This window comes from Geospiza fortis, unplaced genomic scaffold, assembly GCF_000277835.1.
Source record: "Geospiza fortis unplaced genomic scaffold, GeoFor_1.0 scaffold186, whole genome shotgun sequence".
Lineage (NCBI taxonomy): Eukaryota > Metazoa > Chordata > Aves > Passeriformes > Thraupidae > Geospiza > Geospiza fortis.
In genome coordinates, this window is record NW_005054331.1 from 349,786 (window position 1) to 374,377 (window position 24,592).

At 32.4% G+C, this 24,592-nt stretch overlaps 1 protein-coding gene across 1 annotated transcript in view; it reads left to right on the forward strand.

The window, feature by feature from the left end:
* LRRIQ1 (leucine rich repeats and IQ motif containing 1) overlaps positions 1-24,592 on the forward strand; it is a 100,944-nt gene that overhangs the window by 71,066 nt on the left and 5,286 nt on the right. The window contains exons 23-25 of the mRNA XM_031057557.1: positions 11,427-11,550; positions 13,099-13,159; positions 17,751-17,871. Of these exons, the coding sequence (XP_030913417.1) occupies positions 11,427-11,550; positions 13,099-13,159; positions 17,751-17,871 (306 nt within the window). The remainder of the gene's footprint in view (positions 1-11,426; positions 11,551-13,098; positions 13,160-17,750; positions 17,872-24,592) is intronic.

Consider the following 24,592-nt stretch of genomic DNA (forward strand, 5'->3'; position numbering starts at 1 on the left):
AAGCCGTGACCTCACTGCCTGTCGGGGAGCAGGTCTGAATTGGCCCTTTCTCTGATATCGTGACATTGCTTCTGTTGCCTCGATTGTGACCTCTGATTGCATGATACCCCTGAGAGTTCAATTTAATAAGCGTGACTCCTGACTCTTAGCCAGGTCTGCCTTCTTAGGTTTTGTCAGACTCTACTTGTAGTCTGTTCTACATATGCTAAAACACTGCATAGGCTGTCATCATACTGTGTGAGTTGTGTGCACTGTATTCAAAATTCTCTTCCAAACATCTCTCATTTATTGCAAATGCAAATGTTTGTAAAGTCTTTCTTGGAATAAATTTTAGAAGTTGTTTCTTTCACATGTATGGCTGCTTGGGAATTTTGGGTTTTATATCTTTGTACAGATAGTTACTACTCTTTCACTAAATTACTAAGCATGTGTGTTATCCATGCATCATGCTAATTTCTTTCTTCTAAATTTTATTTCCCCTATGAGAGTGTTCTATATTTTTATGACTTCCCATAAAATATGTTTGTTCAATATAGAAATACTAGGGGCAAATCTCTTTTTCTCATTACATATGTTAGTACAGTCACACAACAAAGCAGTACTGATGAGCACTCAGAGCACTGTAAGGTGTAGTGACCCAGGACCAGTCAGGTGAAAGCTGAAGCATCTGTTTGGAATACAGGAGAAGGTGAGTAGAATTAAAAGATTTTAAATACCATTGAAAATAAGTTATCTTGGGTTTAGTGACAATTTGTTATATCATTGCATTCTTTTCTCCTGTTTTCCTCCTCTTCTAGCCAGAATGCTGAAGAAAAGTCTGTTCTGAGACCTGGATGCCTTGAGGGTGATGATGCTATTCAGATATTTCTCCAATTTTAGTGTCTCTTGGTGCATTCACTGAACCAGAATACGGAGAAGTTTAAAGATTGAAAGAAAGTTTCAAGAACTGTTGTACAAGTTACAGACAAGTTTCTGTATTTACTTGCATGCATTTTCTGTATTAAAAATTGCAGATATGTACCAATTTTCCTAGCCTCTGTATCAGTACCCAAAACTTAGTGCTTCTAAAAAAATTATCATTTCAAAAGAGCAGAAAAATCTTGCTGAACAAAATAATGCTTTGAGCTCACTTTTGTAGTAACATTAAATTTTTTCTGTAAATATTATCATTTAATACTTCTTTATTTCTTCAAGTGCTTTAGAGAATTCTTTAACCTTTTCAATCCATTAATTTTTATTAAAATTGTTTATTTTGTATGAACATATATTAAGATCTTTCTTATAAAACAAGTTCTATATAAGGCAGAAAGTGGGTATTTTCTTCTTCCACTCAAACTTGACAATGAAATTCTGTTCCTTCATCATGACAGTGACTGTTTACAGTGAAGTAAAATCAAGTAAAATCTTGGTTTGGCCACGGTTTTGGTTTGGTTTTTTTTTTTGGTGGTTTTTTTTTTTTTATTTTTGTGTTTTGTATTTTTTTGTTCTTTTGTTTTTTTGGTTTTTGTTTTGGTTTTTTTTTTTATTGGTACACAAATTCTCATGTAAGATTATGTAATTTTTAAAACTCAATTTAGTCTCTAAGGTTTTAAAAGTCATAGCATAATCATCTCTTTCCTTCTTCTGGAGTAAATAGTGTGAGATTAGCTGCTGAATTTCCTTAATCTTAAGTGAGAGCTTGCCTACCTAATTGAAATTTATGGCATTTCACTCCTCTCTGGGATCAGAGCTTAATGCTCTGTAAATTCCTGTGCTATTGGCAGGAGATTAGATCATCAGCTGCAAACAAGCAAAGTTACAAGTGAACAACAATTTAGCCTGTTGGTAGACCAATGGTAAAACAAATTACACTTTTAAATTAATTAGTTATGGCTGTCTTAAAAGCTATTGCAAATATAAACACAATGCAGATGAGGCAACTTCACCTATTTGGAATCATCACGATATTTAGGTTCCCTCCTTTTCAAACAAATTTTATATGTATTTGTATAGAAATACATATGTAAAGACAGTGAGTAGGAGAGTTTGGTAGCAAGTTTAGATGAAAAGTTTAGTAAAAAGAAACTAAATTAAACACACCTGCAATAAGCATAAACTGTTTAAACTCAAGATTAGGGACAGTTAAATTATGTTCACAAATAGAACTGGGGGGTTTGTGTTCATCTTCCCACTAAAAAAGAATTTGAATAAAGTTCTAAACAGAATTCTGTAAAAGAACAGGAGGAGTCAGATCTAATTTATTCCTTTTTCAACTGATTTGTTTGTTCAGTAGGTAAATCATTCAAACCTTCTCTGCAAGGACAGAGAAAACCTGTGCTATTGTAACTATAACTGATCCAAAGTCAGTATAAGTCAGTTCCATACCTGGGGATATGCGTTGATTTCTCTGTAATTATATACGGTGTTTTGATTCTTGTTTGTTTTCATGTGTTTACCAGCTGAAAATCACAGTTTAATTAATGAAGAAATCTATACAAATACTAAGCTCTTTGAGACACATGTATTGACATTTAACCTGGGGCAACTCATAGGCAAATTGTGGTTTTCTTTTGCTTTTTTTTCCTGACCTTCTTTACAAATGGAGGGGTTTTGTTGTTTGGGGTTTTTTTCATAGATCTATAAGATGCTGGAATTTCATTTTGCTTATTGTCTTCCATGATGTATCAACCAATTCAATATAATTCAATAAGAAGAATTAGAACTTTTATGTCTGTATTTATTTATGGACACTCATAAGTTTAATGTTTATGGTTGCTTTTAGGCTGGATATAAATATATAAGAATTACACACAATTGGGGATTAACTAATTTTAGATGTAGAGTCTTAAGAAAAAAGAAAAGACTCTGAGTCTGAGACTTTTTTTCCATTTAATTCAATGAACATTGAATCAAGTCTTGTTTATACAATGTTTGGCATAATTATAGGTCTGATCTTCAGTATTACTTCTTGGTTTTGCTATGAAGTAAACTAAATAGCAGTCTTGCACTCAGTGTAGACTTTGTGTGTGTATTTGACAATGGAGAATAGTTCTGCTGTTACACATTACTGTGCTGATGGAGCTGTGAATTGTTTTCACACTATGTTCATCAAATACCAATAGGTATTTCAAGTCAGCATCAGAAATTGAGCCAGAAATAGTTCTGCTCAAACAAAACGAAACCCTTTTAAATAGAAAAAATATATAATACTTTGATCCATCATATATAAATATATATATATATATATATATATATAATATTTTGATCTATCATATATATATATTCATCCTATAATCCTAAGTATAGGATATAGATAGAATGGATAATCAATCCAGAGGCATTCATCACTAAACAACATATTAACATTACTACAATAATTTCGTTATTTCACTTTCAGTGTTGCTCTGCAATAAGTACCAATCATACATGATCATGCATGGTACTTCAGCACATCATATGTATTGATGAGCATGAGTTCTTAAAACAAGTTCTTCTATTATTCAGATAACTTTCTAGGAAAAATGTGTATTCTCAAGAGAAAATATAATAAAGACTTTTTTCAAATGAAAATTCTGAAGCTGTGACACGAAATTACATTTATTTTAATTATAATTAATGTTTTAATTATTCATAGAATGTATGAGGCAATTACTAATATCATGTAAGTCAGTTTTACTGACTAAATTTGTGCTGTTCCAGAATAATGACAGGTTCTTCTTCCTTGTAATACTTAGCATATGTATCTTCTTGTCACATAGAACCATTCAGTTTTTATTTTGAACAAAAGTTTTGTTGGATTTGAACTTTTCAGTTCCTTTATTGTACTTTTAATATCTTCACTACAAACAAAACCTACCCTAATGGATGTCACACTCAATAAAATTGATGGTATTGTGTAGATTTTGCCCTCTCTACAGTAAACAAAACAGTAGTTAGACCTCCTGCACTCTTACAAAATGTTCCTTTGTACTTGTTATTTTGAGAATTCCTTTGGAAGATCTTATGTCTTACATAATTTTACTTGATTTATTGAATTTAGAGAAAGATATTCCTCTGGTTTGGACTACCTATAAAGTGATATCTCTTCTTGCTTGGAAATACCGTTTCATCACTGAGCAACAAAACACTTGTGTTGGAGTTCTTGATTGCTTCTGTCATTTAATTTTAAGAAGTGGGAATGGAGAGAAATAAAATATGTCAAAATATTCTGTAAAAAAGGGGATTTTATGTTACGTGTCTCTTATTTTTCTACTCAACAGTAAAAAATCCTCTATTCAGTAGAGAACATCCATCATTCAGGGGTTTATTAGTTCCCAAAGTTTATGAAAAAAAATAGAGAAAGGCTGTGTACTAGGCAGATTTGAAACTTTAGACAAGAAACTATGTGAGAGTGTAGGCACTAAGGATAATCAAAATAGGCTCAATCTACCTCCATCTTAGTTGTACCTTACATTTACTCATGGATAACTAAGCACTGAAATGCCGAACGTGCTATTTCAAAATAGTTTTTACCCCTTTTGATTCCTTCAGTTCCTCAAGAGTCTTGACTATCCAAAGAACTCTTGGTAACTCTTGGCTGTGCTCCAGACTCACTTCTCAGCAGTGCTGTTGATGAAATTTGCCTGTGCAGAGTGGCTGAAGCGGGTACTGTATAGGCTACATAACACTGTGTTCATAGAAGACTACACAAAAGAATGATGTGCAAGTGTGGTATAGCACTGTCAAGTCTTTCATGTTCTTTTTGAATTCGTAAATGCCTGAGTGGATCCTGAAGCATGCTGATTGCAGATAGTAGTTTACATCAGGAACTCTGTCTCTGCATGTGGATGGCCTATCACCTCTGTAGCTACTTAATTTTTGGTTTTGGCAGGGATGTTTTGGGGGTTTTTTTAAGAAACAGCTTAGTTTTTCAAACATAAAGCAATTCCATATTGAAACAGTCATAAATTAGCAAAAAATTTGAAATGAAGAGTGGCTTTTAAGGCAACTTCCTGTACATACCAGGTGAAATAGTTTTCTAATACATCAATGCTGAAAAGTGTCATAGGTCTTAGGAAATATCACAACGTGAAACTGCTGTTTGTTACTAAGAAAATTACAGAAGATAAATAAGAAATTGTATTTGATGTAAATAGAGTACAGAAAGTGATAACAACCCATAAAAATTGCAAGAGTTGGTCAGACTGGAAGGAAGTGTTTAATGATGTCTTGATGTCAGCGCTAGCAAAATGAGCCTTATGAAGCAATTCAAATGGAAGCATGGAATAAAAACCATGTTACATGAAGAGTAGAAGGTGTGAGCATTTTAGTATAGAGTGGTTTTTTGCACTGTATTTGTATGATCAGAGGGTTGCAGTAGAAGTTAAGTAATCAGGAGATCCTGGAATAAGTTCTTTGATATTACTGGAATTTGAATAGAGAGAGAGAAGTAACTTCAAAATTATGTGTTTTAAAAGTACACCATTGAGGATGAAATAAGACTTAGATTTGCCTCAATGTGGGAAAAAGAAAATGCTGAGTTTAAACAGTAAGCTAGGGACAGATAAATAGTAGTGATGTATTCTCCAGGGGCAGGAACAAGTAGCAAAAAAGAAAATAAATGGGAAGGTACGAGTATGAAATCCTGTTTTCCTTGAATTCAGAAGCTGAAATTTGGACTTTTTCAGTGATGTAGGAATCTCAACTAAAAGATTCTGCTTTTGCATAATCTAATAATAAGACATCAAAGAGAGAATACAGAAAGCACATTCTGAAATATGATAACTTCTGATAATAGCATTAACTTGTTGGGGAAGACATTAGAGAAGAAAAGGAGGTTTGTAGATCAAATAGTAATATAGTAAGCCTTATTTTTAGTTTGAAAAAAATGCAAAATACCTGGTGAAAAGAGAAAAAGGGCTAAAGTTTTAGGAAAAAACCCCTCTTTTTTTTTTTTCCTTTTAGTAGCTGTTTTTATAATTTTTGAAAGACATTCTCTTGTATATTGATCAGCACTCCCATTTTCAAAACTCCTTATTGATTGATAATTGATAAAATATTTGATAAAGCATTTTTAAGCATTAAAAATTTTGTAGATCATAACCTGAGGTAGTATTCTTGTGAGTATACAGTTCTATTTCATATTTTATTCAGCTGTGAACTCACTCAGACACTACTACAAATATTTCATCTCATTCATTCTGGTCCTAGAGGTGGAAGTTGATGTAGTCAGAAGTCACTCAGATGAAAAAATAACTTCTTAAAGTCCCTAGTATGTCAAAAGAAAATGTTTTTAAGGTAGAAATATATATACCCCATTATCTGAACATTCTAGCCCTGAGCTGTAGATAAACATCTGGGGATGCTATAAGTTTCACTAAGAACTCTGTACCAATTTCTGCCGCACGATGTTGCCAACTGTCTGGAAGTCACATATGTATTTCTACCATAAATGTACTCACAGAATGCCTGTAAGCATGCTAAAGACCACCCTAAATACCATTCTTTTTCCAAAGCAATTTGGGGTCTGTTGTGATTGCTGTGTCATGGATGGCACTATTCAGGGACTCCTGACAAAGTGCACTTCTGACAAATGTTTTAAGTTCACTGTGGAAAAAAAAAATTGCTATCATTTCTCATACATTCTAGTATACGAGTGGGTTTTGGGGGTGAAGGGCAGTGGGGGTTGTAATTTTTTAATTATTGTTTTTTTCCTGTCTGTTTCCAAATACTTCACTTTTTTGCTTTAATACCAGGAACAACTCATGTCGTTCTTACTTTCTGTTCTGTGTAGATTATACAGACTGTGTCAGAAATAAGGCTTTTTTGTTGTTGTTGTAACATGGAAAAAATGAGATTAAAAAGTTGGATTTGAGATTTGGGATTTCCTGGTAATTTATAAATTTGTAATACACACATTATATAACTGTATAGAAGACAGTAGAAATTATAAATCCTCACAGGGTAGATAATTTTAATTCTCCATAATTTAATTTTTTTTATATTTTGTGCATTCATACACATAGTTACACACATATGCCCTCCTATTATCTATTTCTGACCAGTAATTTATGCCATAATACTGACAGAGAAGAAAAATGTAATATATTAATAGCATAGACAATAGTTTTATACACAAATTGAACTACTTAATTCCTTTATTAAGAACACCGATTCCAGAATACATATTGAGAAAATTAACTCTGGTCACAGATTTTTTTATTAAGGGAGGAAAATTTGGAATGCTAAAGAATTTCCAAGCCCTTCTTTCACATTTTAGGTCTTAGGTTTCTTAGTCTTTTTTTTTTTTTGTATGGTACTCCCTGTAGAGCAAGGTTTGAAGTGAATTAAATCACCTTCTAAACACAAGATTTGAAAGATTCAATACAGTGCAAGCTTCTCCATATGTTTATCAAGAAGCATGACATATTAAAGTTCAACCTTTTATCTTCCCATCTTCAACAAATAGATTTGGAAAAAAAAATCTTGTGTTGAATCAGGTTCTTTAGCATCCTTTTCATTGTGAATGGATGAAGAGTGGAATAACTGTCATTTACAACAACCAGGACTGGTGTTTTCCAGGCACAGAACTTGAGTTCTCCCTGAATGCCAACATTGTGTAACCATCCCCGTTCCTTTTGTGTGCTGCATGGTTAACAACACTTGTCCTATCGCAGGGGAACATGGGTTTCAAGTACCCCTTATCCTGATGAGATTTGAATCTCTAGCTTCCATATGCCAAGCTATTTCCTTGGCTGTGTTTCAGTCCTCTTAACAGTGACAGCTACAGCTGAGGACACAAGATCCATGTATCTTGGAGGAAAGAAAGAAAACTGACTCCATGTAGAATTTAGGGCTCTTCATCTGAAGTAGTTCACAGATTCTTTGCCTTTCTCCTTTAGTTCACTTAATGGATTACCTGGAGATAGTCTAATTTAAAGCACATAATAGCATCCATTTTTTAAACTGAATGTGAGTTGTCTTGTCTCACAGCACACCCAGCAAACAGATGTGACTGATGAAGGATTACATTTTTCTTGATATCAAAGTTCAGGTTCTTACAGGTTTGCATGTGGATTTGGTGACCCAGAAAAGAATTTGTTACTTTCCTGTAATATGCAGTTCCAAAGATATTTCAGATGCCAGGGCTTTCCTAAGTTCTCCCTGTTTAGATGCTCAGATTTTGTAGGAAATTGCCAGTAGGTGGCCCTGACTGCTGCATTGTATCTGACCTAAGTGCACAGTATCTGTGTGGATGATTATTTGGCAACACCTAAAAATCATTACTGTATTAATGCCAAATGTAAGACAATTCCAATCTTAAATTATTAACACGTGTGTCATGTAAAAAAAAAAAAGGTCAAAAAGACTGAAGTCTTAGAGCGATAATCTAATGAGGGTATGATACTTTAAATACTTCTGAAATTAATTTGGGTTTTGATGTCTTCTTTGATGTATTTCTATTTTCTTTGATAGTCTTAGAGTTGTCCGCATCTAACAATTAAAGATTATGGGTCTGATCCATTTCAAAGATGCAGAAAGCTTGCAGCTCTTTGGACCTTCTACGAGTGTTAATACTTCTACAAAATCAGGTCCAGGTTTTTAAAAAACATATAGCCCTAATTTAAGAAAGCTACCAAGCAAATGCATACTAATGATACTGGTAAACCAGATTCTTGAACACATGATGTTCATAAGTGGAAAAGAAAAGTGATAATGCAGTGTTTTAATTCATAACATAGATTTGTTTTTTGGCAAGAATTAAAAAGCTAGATACTACTTTTAAAAAGCAAGGATATGAAACAAAAGTTTTCTGCAGTTTTCTGCAAATTATAAACAAATTATTGAAGATCATCTGCCAATTTGAGAAAAAAAGCCACTATTAACACTAATATAAGCAAGAATATTCTGTCTAATAGCATATATAATTTTAAGGAAGAAAACTCTTGTTTGTACTTTTACCTTGATGACATTTTTGTTTCAGTTATGTTTCAATAATCAGCATGAAAAATAAAAATATATTAAAATAAAAGTTTATTATATAAAAACTGTTGTGTTTCAAACATAATTAAATCAAAAAATGAAACTGCAACTAAGGAAAATTATTAAAAATAATTTTGGAAAATAGATTACCAAGTTAGAAATATTTGTATTTTTTGTAAGCTTTATTATAGCTTATTGTATGTTCATCTTCTTTCAACCATTGCTGACACACAGACATGAACTTGTAATACTGGTTTATCCCCTACATTGATTTCCCTTTTAATAGAGAAAAATATAAAAGCAATTTAGTGAATGCATAAATAATACAAATAATTTTAATTGCAAGACATATTTATCCTTAGAAAGATAGGAACACTGGGCCAACTTTTCTGTAAATACAGATAAGAAAAAAATTAAATATATTTTCTTGGGAGATTATTCCTCACTGGAGAACAGATGTTGAAGGTTTAATCTCCAAATGAAGTGCTCTTAGGAGATCACTTGCAATGTGTCTTGTTTATATAAATCAGCATCTGCCTTTGGATCAAGAGCTATAAGGATACCAGTGGACTTGGAGCCTATAAATTTTCAAAATGGAAAGGTTAGATGACTGTACTCCTGAACCAGGAAGGCAGTATCGTAAATTTAGAAAAAAATAAATAGTTCCCACTTTAATAAAGGAAGCTGATGAACAGTGTAATTATCAGTCTTTTAATATTTGTCACTGATTAAGTAATTCACTGCTTGACTTTTTTAGTCAGCCCTCACGCACTCATTTCCATAGATACAGTGACTGTCCATCCAAGATTTTCATTTTCTGTCTTTCTAAGGTGTTAAATGGGAGTTCTTTACATCAACTAAGGATAAATTCTTCTGCCTATGTTCTAGTCGGTGAGTGACTAGCAAGACATATGTAACTTTATATTCTGGACCAGGACCTTGCCTTGATTACATTCAGCCTAAGGTGTGGATTTGGTTTGAGTAGACACTCCCTATACTAAGACAAATAAACAAAAAACATTTGTATTTCAGACTATGAAATAAGCAGCTTTGATACTTTAATTTGGACCTGAAATTTGAAAGCAGTGAGCTGATGGCAAAGCTAGGTAAAATGCCAATGAGGCAAAACCTGCATATTTTGCAGTTTATGCAAAGTAAATTATAAACTTTAAATTTTACTTTAAATTTTAAAAATACTACATGTAATGTACCAAATCGCTTGAAAGGTGAATTGGTGAATATAACTTCAGTTTGTAATGTCAAAACATGAATGAAAACCATGGCACTTCTGATATCGCCGTCCCCACCCCGCCATCCCTTTGGAGTTACTGGAAGTTCAATCATACATAGTGAACAGATGGACTTGATGTTAAGTCGTCTTTGCTAGTTCAAGTGTTCCTGCTAAAAACCTTCTAGTAGCTGCCATAGTTTCTAAAAACTTTCTAGTAGCTGCCATATTGACCTATCAGTGAGCAAAGAAGAATCTTTGAAAGAAAAACAAAAGGAATAATTAGCAAAGGGATGATAACTCAGTGTTATCTGAAATGACATCAAAGAGAAAAAAACCCAAATATTTGTACCAACTAGAAAAGAAAAAAGTTTTCAAATGTCTCATAAAAGCCCTGAGTTGAAGGTGCTAAAATATTTTACCTAGAAAGTTTATGTATGAGGATAGGAAATAAAAAATTATTCTAATCCATGAATGTTGTCATGCAACAATGATGGCTCCTCTGTTTGCTCTTCCAATTCTGGCAGCCTCTTCCTGATGCTCCTTACCATGTCTGTTATTCAGCAGAATGTTCCAAAAACTGAAGGATCTCCAGAATTGGACATTTTGGTTTTTTCCCTGTAATGTCACTGTTTTATTCTCTATCTTTAGATGTCATTTGTGATCCAAAAGTAGGTAGCAATTTCTGAAAAACAATATCATAGATGCAATTGCTTTGGAATCCAAATGAGAAATTGCCATTAAAATGTCTTAAATGTCGTAATAGACCACATCAGTAAAAGACAGATAAGAGTAATAAGATTGCCCTGTGTCGACTCTTGCATATAATGGTGATTTGTTTTTTTAACCTTACAGATTGCTAAGTAGAATTGTAAGTATAAATTATTGCATATTTTAGTTATGGAGATACCACAATAAGCAGGATTCATGGCAGCTGTGACAAACAATTTATGTACAATATATACTTCTATATGAATTTCATAACAAAGGATAGATTTATTTCCCAATAAAATAAATTTATTCAGAAGGCTGATATTACATCCCAAAAGAGAAAACAAACCATAAAATTAAAACAAATATAAAAGTATTTCTTAAATATATCTGAAGAGATTTTAAATAGTTGGGCTCTGCATGAAAATGAAGTAATGGCCTTTTTTCTTTTCCAAGAAGCCATAGGTTCCAAGTTTATCTAGGAAATCTTAAAGAAATGTATTTTAAAATAATGGTGAAAGACAGAAGTATCTCTCTTCCTCCCCAGGTAAAAAAATTTCTCAGCTGGATGCTACTTTAGATAAGAAATTACAGAGAAAAGACTTCACATACCAATGGCTTCATGAACAGCCTTTGGATTATGAAGCAGCCGGTTCCAGAAATACGAAATGGTGAGGTCATCGCCTTTAAATTAGATTTTTTTTCTTTTAAATTTGTCTTGTAAAGTGAAACCTAAGTAAATGGTTCTAAAACAAATATGACTTTGCAGCTAGCAGACAGTACACCTTATTTCTGGGTCCCAAATATGGCACCTTTAGAACTGGCTTAGTAGTCATTGTATAGATACTTCTTCGACATTGAAATTGAAATTATAAAATGTTTAGAATCTTATAATAAATAACTACTTAGATTTACTTTAGCAATGCAGTGGGTTTTAGACTGAAAAGAGTGTAGAAAAAAGTGCTTATTCATCGTATATTTTATAATGCTATTGATATATATTATGGTTTTATGTAATTAAATCAACTGTAACATTAGCTACATTGTTAGATTTGATTAAGGAAGTAAAAAAATACTTTTTTTTAGCTAAAGAGTGTATATTTATATTTTGTCTTCAAAGCATAAACCCAGCGTTTACATCTTTATACTACACTGTACTAAAATGTTGTAAACATGTTCCTTCTATGTTCAGTTTTGGTTATTAAACAGGTAAAATGTCAATACAATTAAGGAAAAAGTTCATATTGCCTAAACTAACATGAAGACATAGTAAGTGTATTTTGGTCATAAATTCAATATAAGGCATTAGTTATCTTCATGAAGTCATTAGTAGACACAATGCCAAGCATCTCTAAGAAAAGCAAACAAAGTGTCAGTAGGCAAGCAATGGGTTTAGTATATTAATTTTATCATTATTTTCATTAAAAATGTGTTTATAATTAAATGGGCTGCAAATTGTTCTGTCTTGTGCAGAAAAATATGCCACATATCCTGCTTGTATCAGTGATTGTAGAAACTATATGAAAAACATGTTCCGCAGGAAATGTTTATCTGGCTTTGCAGAAATATTTATCTTTTAATCATGATCCATAATAGAGAAATACTCAAAGTGTCTGTTTAAGATAATTTCCATGACTTTTAAATTGAATGAAAACACTGGAATACAACAGGTAATAATGTTTGAAAGTAAGAAGACACAGAAATTGCTAAAACAATTTTCTTAAATATTATTGTGCTACCTCTGCAGATGTATGCTATGACCTAGTATTTGTACTGTCGTTTTAAGGATCATGATATAATTTTTTAATGTGCCAAATGTCCAACTGATGCCCATTCAAACTTCATTGGTAGACAATTTAGAACAGCTTATATATTTTTTCAGCTGAAAACAATATTATTCCGAAAAAAAGGAATATGAAATCTGGCTTTTCTACAATTTATGGCAACACATACAAAAAGTCATGCTGGTTAGAATAGTTTGACTTAATATTCTATCATTTGAATAAACAATCGTTAATTATTTTTTAGTCAAGTACAAAAAATTAAGAGTAATTGCTTTGATACTTTTTCAGTTAATATTAATTTCCCTGATACATCTTAATCATGGAATTATTTAAAATAATTAAGCAGGATTGTTTCCTGAAAAGGATCTGTGCAGGTATTTTAGTGAGCCCAGTACAATGGGACTTACTGAAATTTGTATTCTACATTTTTCCCAGCTGTCGTTTTTTGCCTGAGTTAGATCCTGTGATATGTGACAACAGACAAGTACAGCTTGTGGTAAGAATTTGTTTCTTTGTGGGGTTTTGCAGAATTTCCATCCTTACCTGGTGTAAAAACAGGATAATTTTTTGGTTAATACAATTCAGTGATGTTACCCTGTTTGGCAATTGGGTCATCCCCTGATGGAGATCAGAAAAAAATATTTTAGCACAAAACCGCATTTAGGTGCTTTGGGTACTAGCATCATGATCTGACACTGAGTTTGTTTTTAAGACATCAGATGCTACTGTGTGTTTTATAAAGCTTCTAAATCTGTATTTTCAAAAAAAGTTGAAAAAATTAAATATGGTTCAGTACCAACTACATTATTTACTGAAAATGTTTATGCTTGTAAATTAAACAACTTTAAATATTCTCAAATTCTATATATAACATACTTAAATCATTCTAATATGCTTTCAATTTCATTTATTGAAATACAGTAAGTTGGAATTGTATATTAATATGTTGACATTATTGAAAGCATTCAATGAAGCCAGACTTACTCCTACAATTTCTTTTTTTATATTTCTTTAGATCTTAAAATGCCTTCTTCTCTTTTCATGATTCACTCTTTTTGTAGTATTTTAAAAAATTGGATTTTCTGAAACAGGTTGTCATGTAAGTTGGCAGGAGGGGAAATATAAGCAATTTAACAATTTGAAGATTTATAAAATTGAAAGAATGTGTCAGAGATACCCAAAAGTTCCTTTAATAGCAGGTAGTTGCGATGCCTCCAGGCCAATGCATACTCCCTCTATTTCTATATCTATAGACTTTACATTTTAATGCCGTATTAGCAATATTCTTACTGATAAAATTTTGTGCAGTGTAAAAAATGGGGCAAAATTTTAGAAGCTAGGCTGAATTAGTATTTTATACTCATATACATGATATAAAATATTGCATAAAAAGTATTTTTCAGTTAGATTATTTGTCATATGCCTCATTTTGTTCTCTCATCAATCTTGCCCCTATCTAGCCTCTTCCTTCTTTAGTTTCACAACCTATGCAATTTGCATGTTTTGGAAATGATTCCATAAACTCTTCATAAAATTCACCTTTGAAAATTATTATTTTAAGCCTTACATGTTACTATTACTGTTTTCTTTAAGACAGATTTTGTCAAGTATTTTTCTCTGGCAAATGTGTCCAATTCTTCAGTTCTTCCAAAATTTAAAGGGCTGAAATCATGAACCAACTGACTGTTGTAGGGTTTGATAGGTGGAGTCTAAAACAGTAATTTGAGCAAATCATAATTTAATAATGTTATCTAAATTACATATTATATAATTATTGGTAAGCATAAGTGCACATAGGTAGATTCTATGTTATTTACACTAAGCGGTTCTGTCCACAAAACACTGCTGCAATCCCACAGTAGTATTATGTGGTGTGCCATCATAACTGGCAAAGTTATGGAATTGTCACAGCCTGTGCCACATAATAACATAACTGATCCACATGAATGAAATACAGAGAAAAGTGCAATAGAGGGTTCAAGAAATAGAAAATAGAATAAAATGTATCTCTAATTCAGAAAGCAGTACTATACAGGCAGTCAAATAATGATGTGGTTTGTACACACAAATGGCTGGAGAATTTTGGTTTTAAAATTTATGAGTTCTCTCTTAAAGGTTGAAATGTGAACATGCTCCTACTGTTTTGGCACAGTAGCTTACTTAAAAGGTATTAAATCACAATAAAAATCAAGTTAGAAGCTGCAATCATTATCAAAAAAAAATTCTTGTAAGCTGAAAAAAAGTGGAAAATATATATTAAAAGCAAAGAGAGAGAGAGGAAGCATTAGGAGAGAAAAACATTCCTGGGCATTTCCAGTAGTTTATTCCTATGCCATATGATCAAAACAATGAAGTTTTCTGATGTGCTAGACAATCCCTTCTTTTTATGTGTTCCATAAGCCTGCATTCTGAAAGTTTCATATAGTTTTCTAAATGATGTTTGTGGACAGTCCAGTAAATTAAGACTTTCTTTTTCATGGATACAAAATTGCATTTCAGTGGTTACATATAAACAATGAAGTCTTCTCGCTGGGGATTATTGCTTTGTAGTAACCCGCAGTAAATCTAAGACCTTATTATGTTAATCTTAGTAATTTTGATGATTTTTCTCATTAGTAATACCATTGAAGTACTTAGGAAGGCATGCTTACAGTTAAAATTCTTTTAAATTAATATGATTTTGTGGAATAGCTTGTAGGATAGACTTCCTGATTCTTCCTGTGTGAAGTTTAAGTTACCTACTGGGTTAACCCCTTCACTATTGATCAGTATCTCCAATCATTTATATGTAACTTGAATTCAAAAGCACCTTTTATCTCTGAAGGTGACAGAACATCTTGATAATTTTACCTAGAAATAGACAAATATACAGCTACAAAGCTGTGTTCAAGGCAAAGAGTCCTCCTGATTGATATTAATTTTCAATTAATTAATAAGAAAGGTTTGTGGTAATAAAAAAATGGCAGAAAATCTGAAGAGTTAACTATTGTGATCACTACAGATGGAAGTCTAATGCTACAGTCTGCAAAAAACTATATATTTTACATCAGAGATCAAGATAACTGTAGTAAAATCTAGCATATAATCCTGAATATTGTTGTCTACAAAATGATGAAGCCTTAGTTTCTGTGATGGTAGGGATTGGATAATAATACAATGGAAAGGTTAGCTGTATGAAATTTGTGCCCTCATGGCCACAAATCTTTGGGAATTGGGACATTAAAAAGACTTTTGTTGTGTGTTGAAACAGGTTAGATAGAAATAAGGCTGATCATTTCCATTGATTTGAATCTCTTTGAGCATCAGAATCATTGCATTATTTCTACTAATGAAAGACTAAAAGTTTTCAGTTTAAAGATTTTGAATGTAGGAAGCTCTCACAAGCTTAAAGCAACTGTAAATATTAAGGTCAATAAAATAGAAACAATTGGCAGGATAAAACCTTTTTTTCAAAGTTGCTTGGCACTGCTGTGGAAGAGAAAATAAAATATTGATGTTAACAGCAATAATAAAGACTAGCTGTGCAAAGCAAAACTTTAAATTCCTCATCATTAGACATATAAAAGGTAACCATCAGAAAGCAAGGGATAAACTTTCTGTGCGGACACAAAGGGAATGCAATCACTAAGGAAGAGTGTAAAATCTCTGTATCTTTGGAGGTTTTGGTTTGAAAATGCTTGGATTTTTTAATGAATTTTACATTAAACAGTGACTGAGTAAAGACAAGGAAATGAAACAGGTCTCCATTTCATCTGAGTTCTCTAAGTTAGACTCGACTACAAAGCCCGTCTGCATTGGTGCAGTGCTGCGTTTGGTACAGTGAGGTAGTTTGAACAGGAAGTCTGGAAATCGTCTCCTCCAGAATGGCCTGCAACTTCATAGTAACAGCACTTTGCTGAGAAAAAGGAGCCATGGGCTTTATGCCCCTGAGGAAGGAGTTGAGACCCAGTCTCTCGATACCTGGTTGAGCAGTCTCGCTACTACAATGTTAGGCACAAGTTTCGTGACATTACCACTGCAGAGTCTTTTCCTTTCCTGTAGTTTGTTTTTTAGTTTGTTTTTAAAGAAGAAATACCCAGTTAGACACCTAGTTCTGAAAGACACCTAGCTCTACAGCCCAGGGAGAGGAAAGACTGAATCTGCTTTTCTGGACTTCACTTCTGAAGGTCCAAAGTCTAGAGGAGTAAATCCCTATGTTCAGTACTTCCAGATGACTGACTCGGGAATGCTGGGAATTTTGTAGACTGCTCATCAGCAGTGTATGATTTTTCCCCATCATTGTTACTGGCCCTCAGTATCTTGTTACTGTTAGAGACTGCTTTTGTTGCTGAATAGCTTTTCGTTTCATTCTTCAGTAAATGTAAAGTTGTTTCTGCAAAAATAACAATCTGCAATTTGCAGTGGGAGGTATCTTCCCGGTCGGTTTTTAAACTTTGCCCTACATGTTTCCAAAACAGCAATGCTAAAATGAAACACGATTTTCATTTTTCTTTTGTCATATTTATGTGCAGGTAACATGCCTCATGTCAAAACATACCATCACTGGATGTCAGAAGTTTATAATTAATATAATACTCTTGCCTAAAGTATAATTAAAATGCTGTCTGATGGTTATGGTTAATTAGCAAAAACCTTAAAGATTAAATTACTCACTGGGCCCATGACTGATTGAAGTGATACGTGTCCTGGATAAAGCATAAATATTGCAGGAAATAATCCAATATGACATCTCTGGCATTCAACTATAACTTAAATTATAGACTGGTCAGTAAATGATCTTAAGCTGTTTGAGGTTTCATCAGCCCTCTGCGAGATTGATTTTCTCCAAAATTACTGTACTAAAATGTTTTCTTTTGTTGTTGCATTGACTCAGATCACAAACCACAATTTTAAGATCGGCTCTTATTTACAAAAATGCTTTGACATAGTGCATTTGTTCAGCCTAGGCAACAAAAAAGGATTGTGGTATCATTTTGAAGAAGGTTGTTTGACAGACCCTGTTTGTTTATTTGGAGTAATGTGAGCTACATTCAGAAAATGTTATATTTTGTTTCATGATTGTGTACATTCTCTCCCACTGCTTCCAGGCAAGCTCTGTAAGCAGAGAAGACATGGATTTAGACCTTGTTTCCATGGCCAGTGGAAGTGCTTTGACAGAGAACAGAGAAAAAAATAAGCTGCCACACAGACACTCAGCAAGATCCTCAAGTAAGTTATGGTTCTTTTCAATATCAGTATTAAAGATCACTTTAAAATGCTAAGGAGAACTGAGCATGCTTGGAATCCTTAATAACACATGCTGCTTATCTTTCTGTTTCTTTTTTTATCTAAAGCCTTTTCATACATTTACTACAGTTCTGTTTAAAAACTGTGATGTCAATAGACTTTCCTCTTGTGATTTTAGTGAGAAATTCCCTGTAGTCCTGAGAAGATTTTCTTTTCCCTTAAGTATGAAAAAGATTTGTTTTTAATCTTCTTCTTATTTTATTTCCAAAAGAGCTTTGAAAAATGCATGTTTTGTTACCTGAGCACCAGAACATATATCACAAATCAAGGCACAGATTTCTGTCATGTTGATTACCAGTCGTGCAGTTGTTTATGATCCCACTGAACTTATTATAGCTCAGTACTAGAGGAGCCTTTTAAAGCCTTGTATTTTTACCATTCTAATACCGTAGAAGGTAATGAAAGACTCTATATATAGAAAAAAAATTCTTGAATGTCATAAAATTATAGAATTTTAAGTTTCATGTCTTATTTTGTGTAATATAACTGAAGAAATTTTAATATATTTCTGATAATATGGCATACTCTATTTTTCTATTTGTGTACAATGTTTTTTTCAAATAAATAAAAACCTAAACCCCCCAAAAGCACATTATGGAAAATTCAAGCTATATTAAATAACTTTGGCAAAATTATTAAAATTCCTAAGACCTTTAAAATAGTGAAATTTCTTGAAATGTTGTCAAAATACTAATCAGATTTTTAATATAATTTATATATATATATATATATTTGATTATTTTTTCATATATGCTGAATTTCCACTTTCAATAAAAAAATTGAAATTCAAGAAAAACATGTAAAAATACTTCAAATCTCTATTTTTCTGACATACTTTGTAAAGGCTTTAGAATGAAGATTTATTTACATTACTTCGCCAGAAGCAAAAAATATAGTGACTCAATATGTTTGTGCTTATTCATTTGTTTTACCTTCCTAAAATTAGATAACATAAAATTTATCATCATAGTCTAAGTTAATTGTATCAATGAAAAAAAAACATAATTCTGTCTTTGTGCCTACCATATTAGAAAAGAATGAATTGTGTCCTTAGTTTTCTTGTTTCTCTCCATTGGCTAGTGATGAAGCCACACCATTTAAATTAGATGAGATTCCTAACTGCTAAGATCCTGAATTAGGTGAGATAACTCTAAACTACTGATATCAATGACAAAATTATCATTGTATTCATGTGTCCAGAATAGAATGTGTCCATATCTTGAATTATTGAGTTAAATAGAATACACCACATTCATATTAGTGTATAACTGTTGTTTAGACTGTAACCTGTATTGTAACTCCATCCAAAAATAAATTAATATGAACTGTTTCAGAATGTAGAAATTGCCTGTTTGGATCTTGGGAACAGGTTTTTCTTTGGAAAATAAAAAAGTACCATTGCATTATATCTTCAAGAAGGAGAGATTAGGAAGGGAGCAGGAAAGAACAACCAACTGGCAGAGTCATGAAAGTGAGGGAGCGGGGGTGGAGAGAGAGAGCGTTTACAATGTCTGCTAATATAGATATGCTTTCAAAAAATACATCTTCTACACCATACTACGTATTCATTCTTATTTCAGTAGTCCAGGAACTAAGGAATAAAAAGTCCAGGTCTTATGTCTTTTTAAATATGTTTCTGCATATGTGTCTTTATAAATATTATCACCATGGATTTAAGAAATTAAGCAGTGATGATACATTCAATTGTGTCACTTATGGTATATAAAATCAAACATTACTGTCACCTTTCTACATTTCATATGTACTATAGAAACATGTTTATTCCATTATTTCTCTTTGCCAAAGACTGTTACTTTTCAATTGTAAGAATTAATCATTAGCCCCATGATATCTTTAATCTGAAAACATTATAAATTTGCCTTTGCTGAGAATATATTTGCTATAGAATGCTTTCTTATTTTATAGTCTGTCTTGGGTTTGCCTTCTGAAATATTAAATGAAGATGCCTAGAAACTGTTTCAGTGATTTAGTGGGTGTGTTCCCTTTGAGTTAACCTGAAGTTGTATTAGATTGTTATAAAGATGCTGTGACCTTAGAGGTGCTGTCATTTCAATAAATTCTTAAATCAAGTTCTTGTACCATTTTTCAGAAGATCTCAACCTCAATGATTTGACAAGCTTTATAAGTAAAATATTATTGAGTTCACTTTCCAACCTCCATAGTTGTGGCCGTTCCTCAGAATTCAATTATTGTTAGGAATCAAGAGCTGTTATTTGGGAGTATCATACATGTTCCTTATATATAACTTGTAATTTAGAAATTGTGTCAATAAATTGTTGAGATCTTACAGACTGAAAAGTAAAGTCTAGAAATACAAAGTAATGGATTCTTAAATATATTTACTAAAAAATTCTGCTCAAACTCATGTGATATGGAAATAAAATAACTTTTATATATATATAGGGAACTGTATGAATTATCATGTCTTTGTTAAGACAGAACATACTACACTTCAAAGTTATTATCTTTTAATTTACAAGGGATTTTAGAAAGGCTAAGTCAAGATTTTAAGAAATATTTTGTGAACTTCCCAACTTTTATGTTCTTTCTATAGATTTTTTTTCCAATTGCAGGTTCTTTGAATTCTGAATTAAACTATTTTAAGTTTTTTAAAAGCCAAATTTCCTATTTTTTCTGAAAAATTTGGATGGGATAGATTAATCCTAAACTAATTTAATTCTGTTCCTTGACAAAGCTAAATTAATTAAGTAATAAAAGGAATGCTTTTAACATGGTATATCTCAGTTTAAGGAAAGTATTTGTTTACTTAAAAGTATTTGATTTGCTTCCCTGTTACATGTTCAAAGGGAAAACTAACTATTCATTAAATTGACCAAATGTTTAAAAAAATGTATAACCTAAAGAAAGAGTAGCCATTGTTCAGCTGGAGTAAATAGTTATCTGTCTTATTTAGGACTTTTCTTCTGCTAATGGCCAGTATGTTATGATCTAAGAACATACTTCTATTATGTTCCAGAAGGAATATAATATTCCTTCATAGTTATTGCTTTATGCTCCCTAGTAACTATTTTTTCTTTTCTATTTCTTGAGGTTATTTTTTGGAGTGGGGCTGGTTGGGGGGCATGGGTTCTGACCATTCTTTGTAATTTTTATTAACTCCATAAACATTGGTGTAAATTTCTGGTCGCATTTTTTGTCCTAATTCTTTCCTGAACACTAGTACTTTAGTCAGCATGAAGTTGCAAGATGGGCATAGAAATATTTTGTAAGATTTAGTGGATAAGCATTTTCTGTACGTAGCTAGAGAGTATGGTTTTTTTGCGTATCCTAATATCCAATTTGTGAGTATGCTATGATGATCAACTACCTTCTATCATCCTAATCTGTTTCTGACCAACCAATTTTGGACATGTAGATGAGTCTCCTACATATTTTACATTGTCTGCCATCATAATTTTGTGGGGTTTTTTTCTCTGCAAATTTAAACTTCATTTGCATTATATTTGCCTTGGGAACTGCAATCTCCTGACCAAAATTTGAAAGTGAAATGTAATGGGAGCTGTGCCTCTAACTTTATTTGAAATACTGCCCAGAATTCTTAATTCTTCTCTTCTCTGAATTTGAGCTGTTCAGGAAACCTCTGATATCAGTAAAACTACTTTCCAGGGAAACAAATTAAATAAATTAAAACCTGAACTTTGTCACTCCTTTATTACCCTTAATTCAAAAAATGGACCCATGTATATCTCCACTAAAAAACATTTATCCGTTCTAGTTCTCCAGCAAATTCACACTTAGTATTCTGCTAGTCAGTGAAAATATATTAGTGAAGTTTAATTATGCCTTTCTTACAGTGAAAAGTCTTCCAACTCAGAAAAAAAACACAGTAGCTTTTATTTCACTTCCTTTTTAAATCTTACTCAATTCTTTTTGCTCTTGACAGAGCCCCCACCTTGATTTTTTTTTGCCTCCCTTTCTTTCATGAGAATTGTTAGAAACTCTTCAACTTTGTTATAAGCAGTGTATGATACAGCCTCACATTAGAAAATTCCTGCTTTCCTGTTCCTGTCTTCTTAGCATCACTGTTGTCTATAGATTCTAGTTCAAGGACTGCTGTCTTTCATTTAGGATTTGTAAACTCCTTCTGTGTAATAAGCATCTCATTTTTAAGCACTCTATGAAGTTGCTCATATCTTACCAAGGGGTTTCTTGTGCATATTTCTTCCATACATATTTTTCTCTGTATTGGTTGACTATCAAACAACATATACCTAATCTTTTTGAACAAACTACAGAATAACATCTTAAAAGATGCTGCTTAATTGACTTTGAGGTTGTATATTAAAAAATTACCTAAATGCAGTTTTTAAAGGCATGTAGAACTTGCTTTCATTGAATTTAACAGGCTAGGGAGAAAAAAATAATACAAGATCTCATGTAATTTCATAATCTGTGCTTCCAATTATGAAAATAATTCATGAACAGATACACAGAGGCCTATTCTAAATTTTAAGTGCTTAATTTTACCAGCCTCATACTCTTCTACTAGGGTTTGGGAGTTCTTCAGTGTGGATTTTTTCTTTAAGAGAAACTAGCTTAAAAAAAAACCCAAAAAATTCTATTTTGAGACACTGGCTTATAGTTCACTTAGATATCCACTTAGAACCATGGAACCATTAGATCAACAATAAGTATTTCTGTCCTCTGATTTGAGTAAATAATAACAGTTTTATGTTTCCTTTGCTGTGGGACGTTTTTTTTAAGTAGATTCAAAAATATTTCTCAAGTCAGTTCACTGAAAGGCCCAGTAGTTTGTGTTTGGCTACATGATAAGACTGTTGCACTGGATGGTAAAGATGTGTCTATAAGATATTCTTTTCCAAGGCACTCTTTCTTTCCTTGCTTTTTCTTTCTAATTTGTCTCTTTCTCATTGCTGTTTTTTCCACAGCTGTGCTCTGTAATCCTTTCTTTTACTAAGAATGGTTCTTGTTTCTCTCCTCCAATTTATTGCAGCCTAAGCTTTCTCTCCCATCCACTCTTCTTTCCCACAAATGCCATCAAGTCTTCTGTTTGTTTCTACAGATCCTGGTCTGATTATTTTTTTCCCCTCTCACTCTCTGTTTCTTTTTGAATCCAAATTATGCCTGACATTATTTCTCAGATTCATCATCTTCTAGTTTAGACTTCCTTCAAATATGGCCTGGATTAGTATACTGTTTAGGCAGATCCTAAGTCCAGTCTCTTAATGTACTTATTCTTTGTGTTCCTTCTCATTATTACCTGTATTTTTACTTCTTTTAATTATGTTAATTCTGAGAGTTAGGAACCATCTAGTACCCCATAATCCATCTTCTTTATTCTTACAGTTTCCCTTTGCCAATTCACAGTTTTCTTCTTCTCCATGTTTTTCTCCCTGCTCTGTGTCAGTCTCTTTGTCAAGTCATTCTAGTCTCTTGTTCCAGCTGTGCCAGGGCATTATTTACCAAGTTAGCTTTAGCTCTCTCACCTTGATTCTGAATCAGTCTCATACCTCTCTCAGATTTTAGTTGCAGTCCTTTGCCTCTTCTCTCAGTCTTCTTCCTGTAGGAGTTTTGATTCTTACCCTCTCCGTGGTTCCTGTAGCTATTCTCCATCTGCCATAGACAGCATGAAATGAGCAGGCTTTTAAGTTCCCTGACTTAGCACCATTATCTTTAGGAACAGCCTTGCTTAGGTCCATGTAATAAAAAAAAGCATGTTTCCATACTGACTGGTATTTTAGTGAAAATAGACCAGAAGATCAAGAATTCCTTCTCTGATCATGGAAAAACTTCAATTCATATATACTGGATCCAGTTTTGGACATATCCTAAAAGTAAGGCTCTGTTATTTGGTAGACTTCAGACCTGTCTGCAAAGGGCAGCATAAATATTTTACATATTTTCTTAGAAGTGACCAACCTTTTGGAAAATTTTGGGCAGACAGTTTCATCCTAAATGGTCAAAAGTGGGGAAATAGATAAGGAGCTGAAACACAAAATAAATATTGAGCTTTAATAAGCAGCGGTGCTGAAAGTCTTTTTTGTAGTTAGAAAAGAGTTGTATTTTATGGGAATGTATTTGAAGCACTATGTTTATTATGGTTATTTTAATTGTGTGGAGTGGTAATTAATAAATGCTTATAATATATTCTTGTACATTGTTATCTCTTTCAACTCCATGTGACTGAGTCACATTTTATAGTTCAGATTATTCAAGTATGTAATTGTCAGCATGATCTAGTTAGAAGAGCATCAATCTTTGATAAACAAAGAAATTTAAGTTCATTGTTTCTATAAAATTTTAGAACCAGTCTCTAGTCCTACCAGCATGAAGTCATGAAGATTTACAAACAAAATTTACCATTTACTTAAAAAAAAATAATCATGAGTATGGTCTCTTTTCAGATCTCCATACCAAAAGGAGATATATCTTTACATATTACATGGTATTTCATATAAATGGATCCCCAGACTTGTCAATCCTATTTAAATTTTATCTTAAAATTAAAAATATAATGTAAATTTGCAGCACAATAACTATGCAAACAATAAAACTAAAAAAAAAAATCCAACTTTAAGATAGCCATAAGTAACATTATTAAAAGGTTAACCTTTCTGATATTTTAGCATTTACCTTTTTT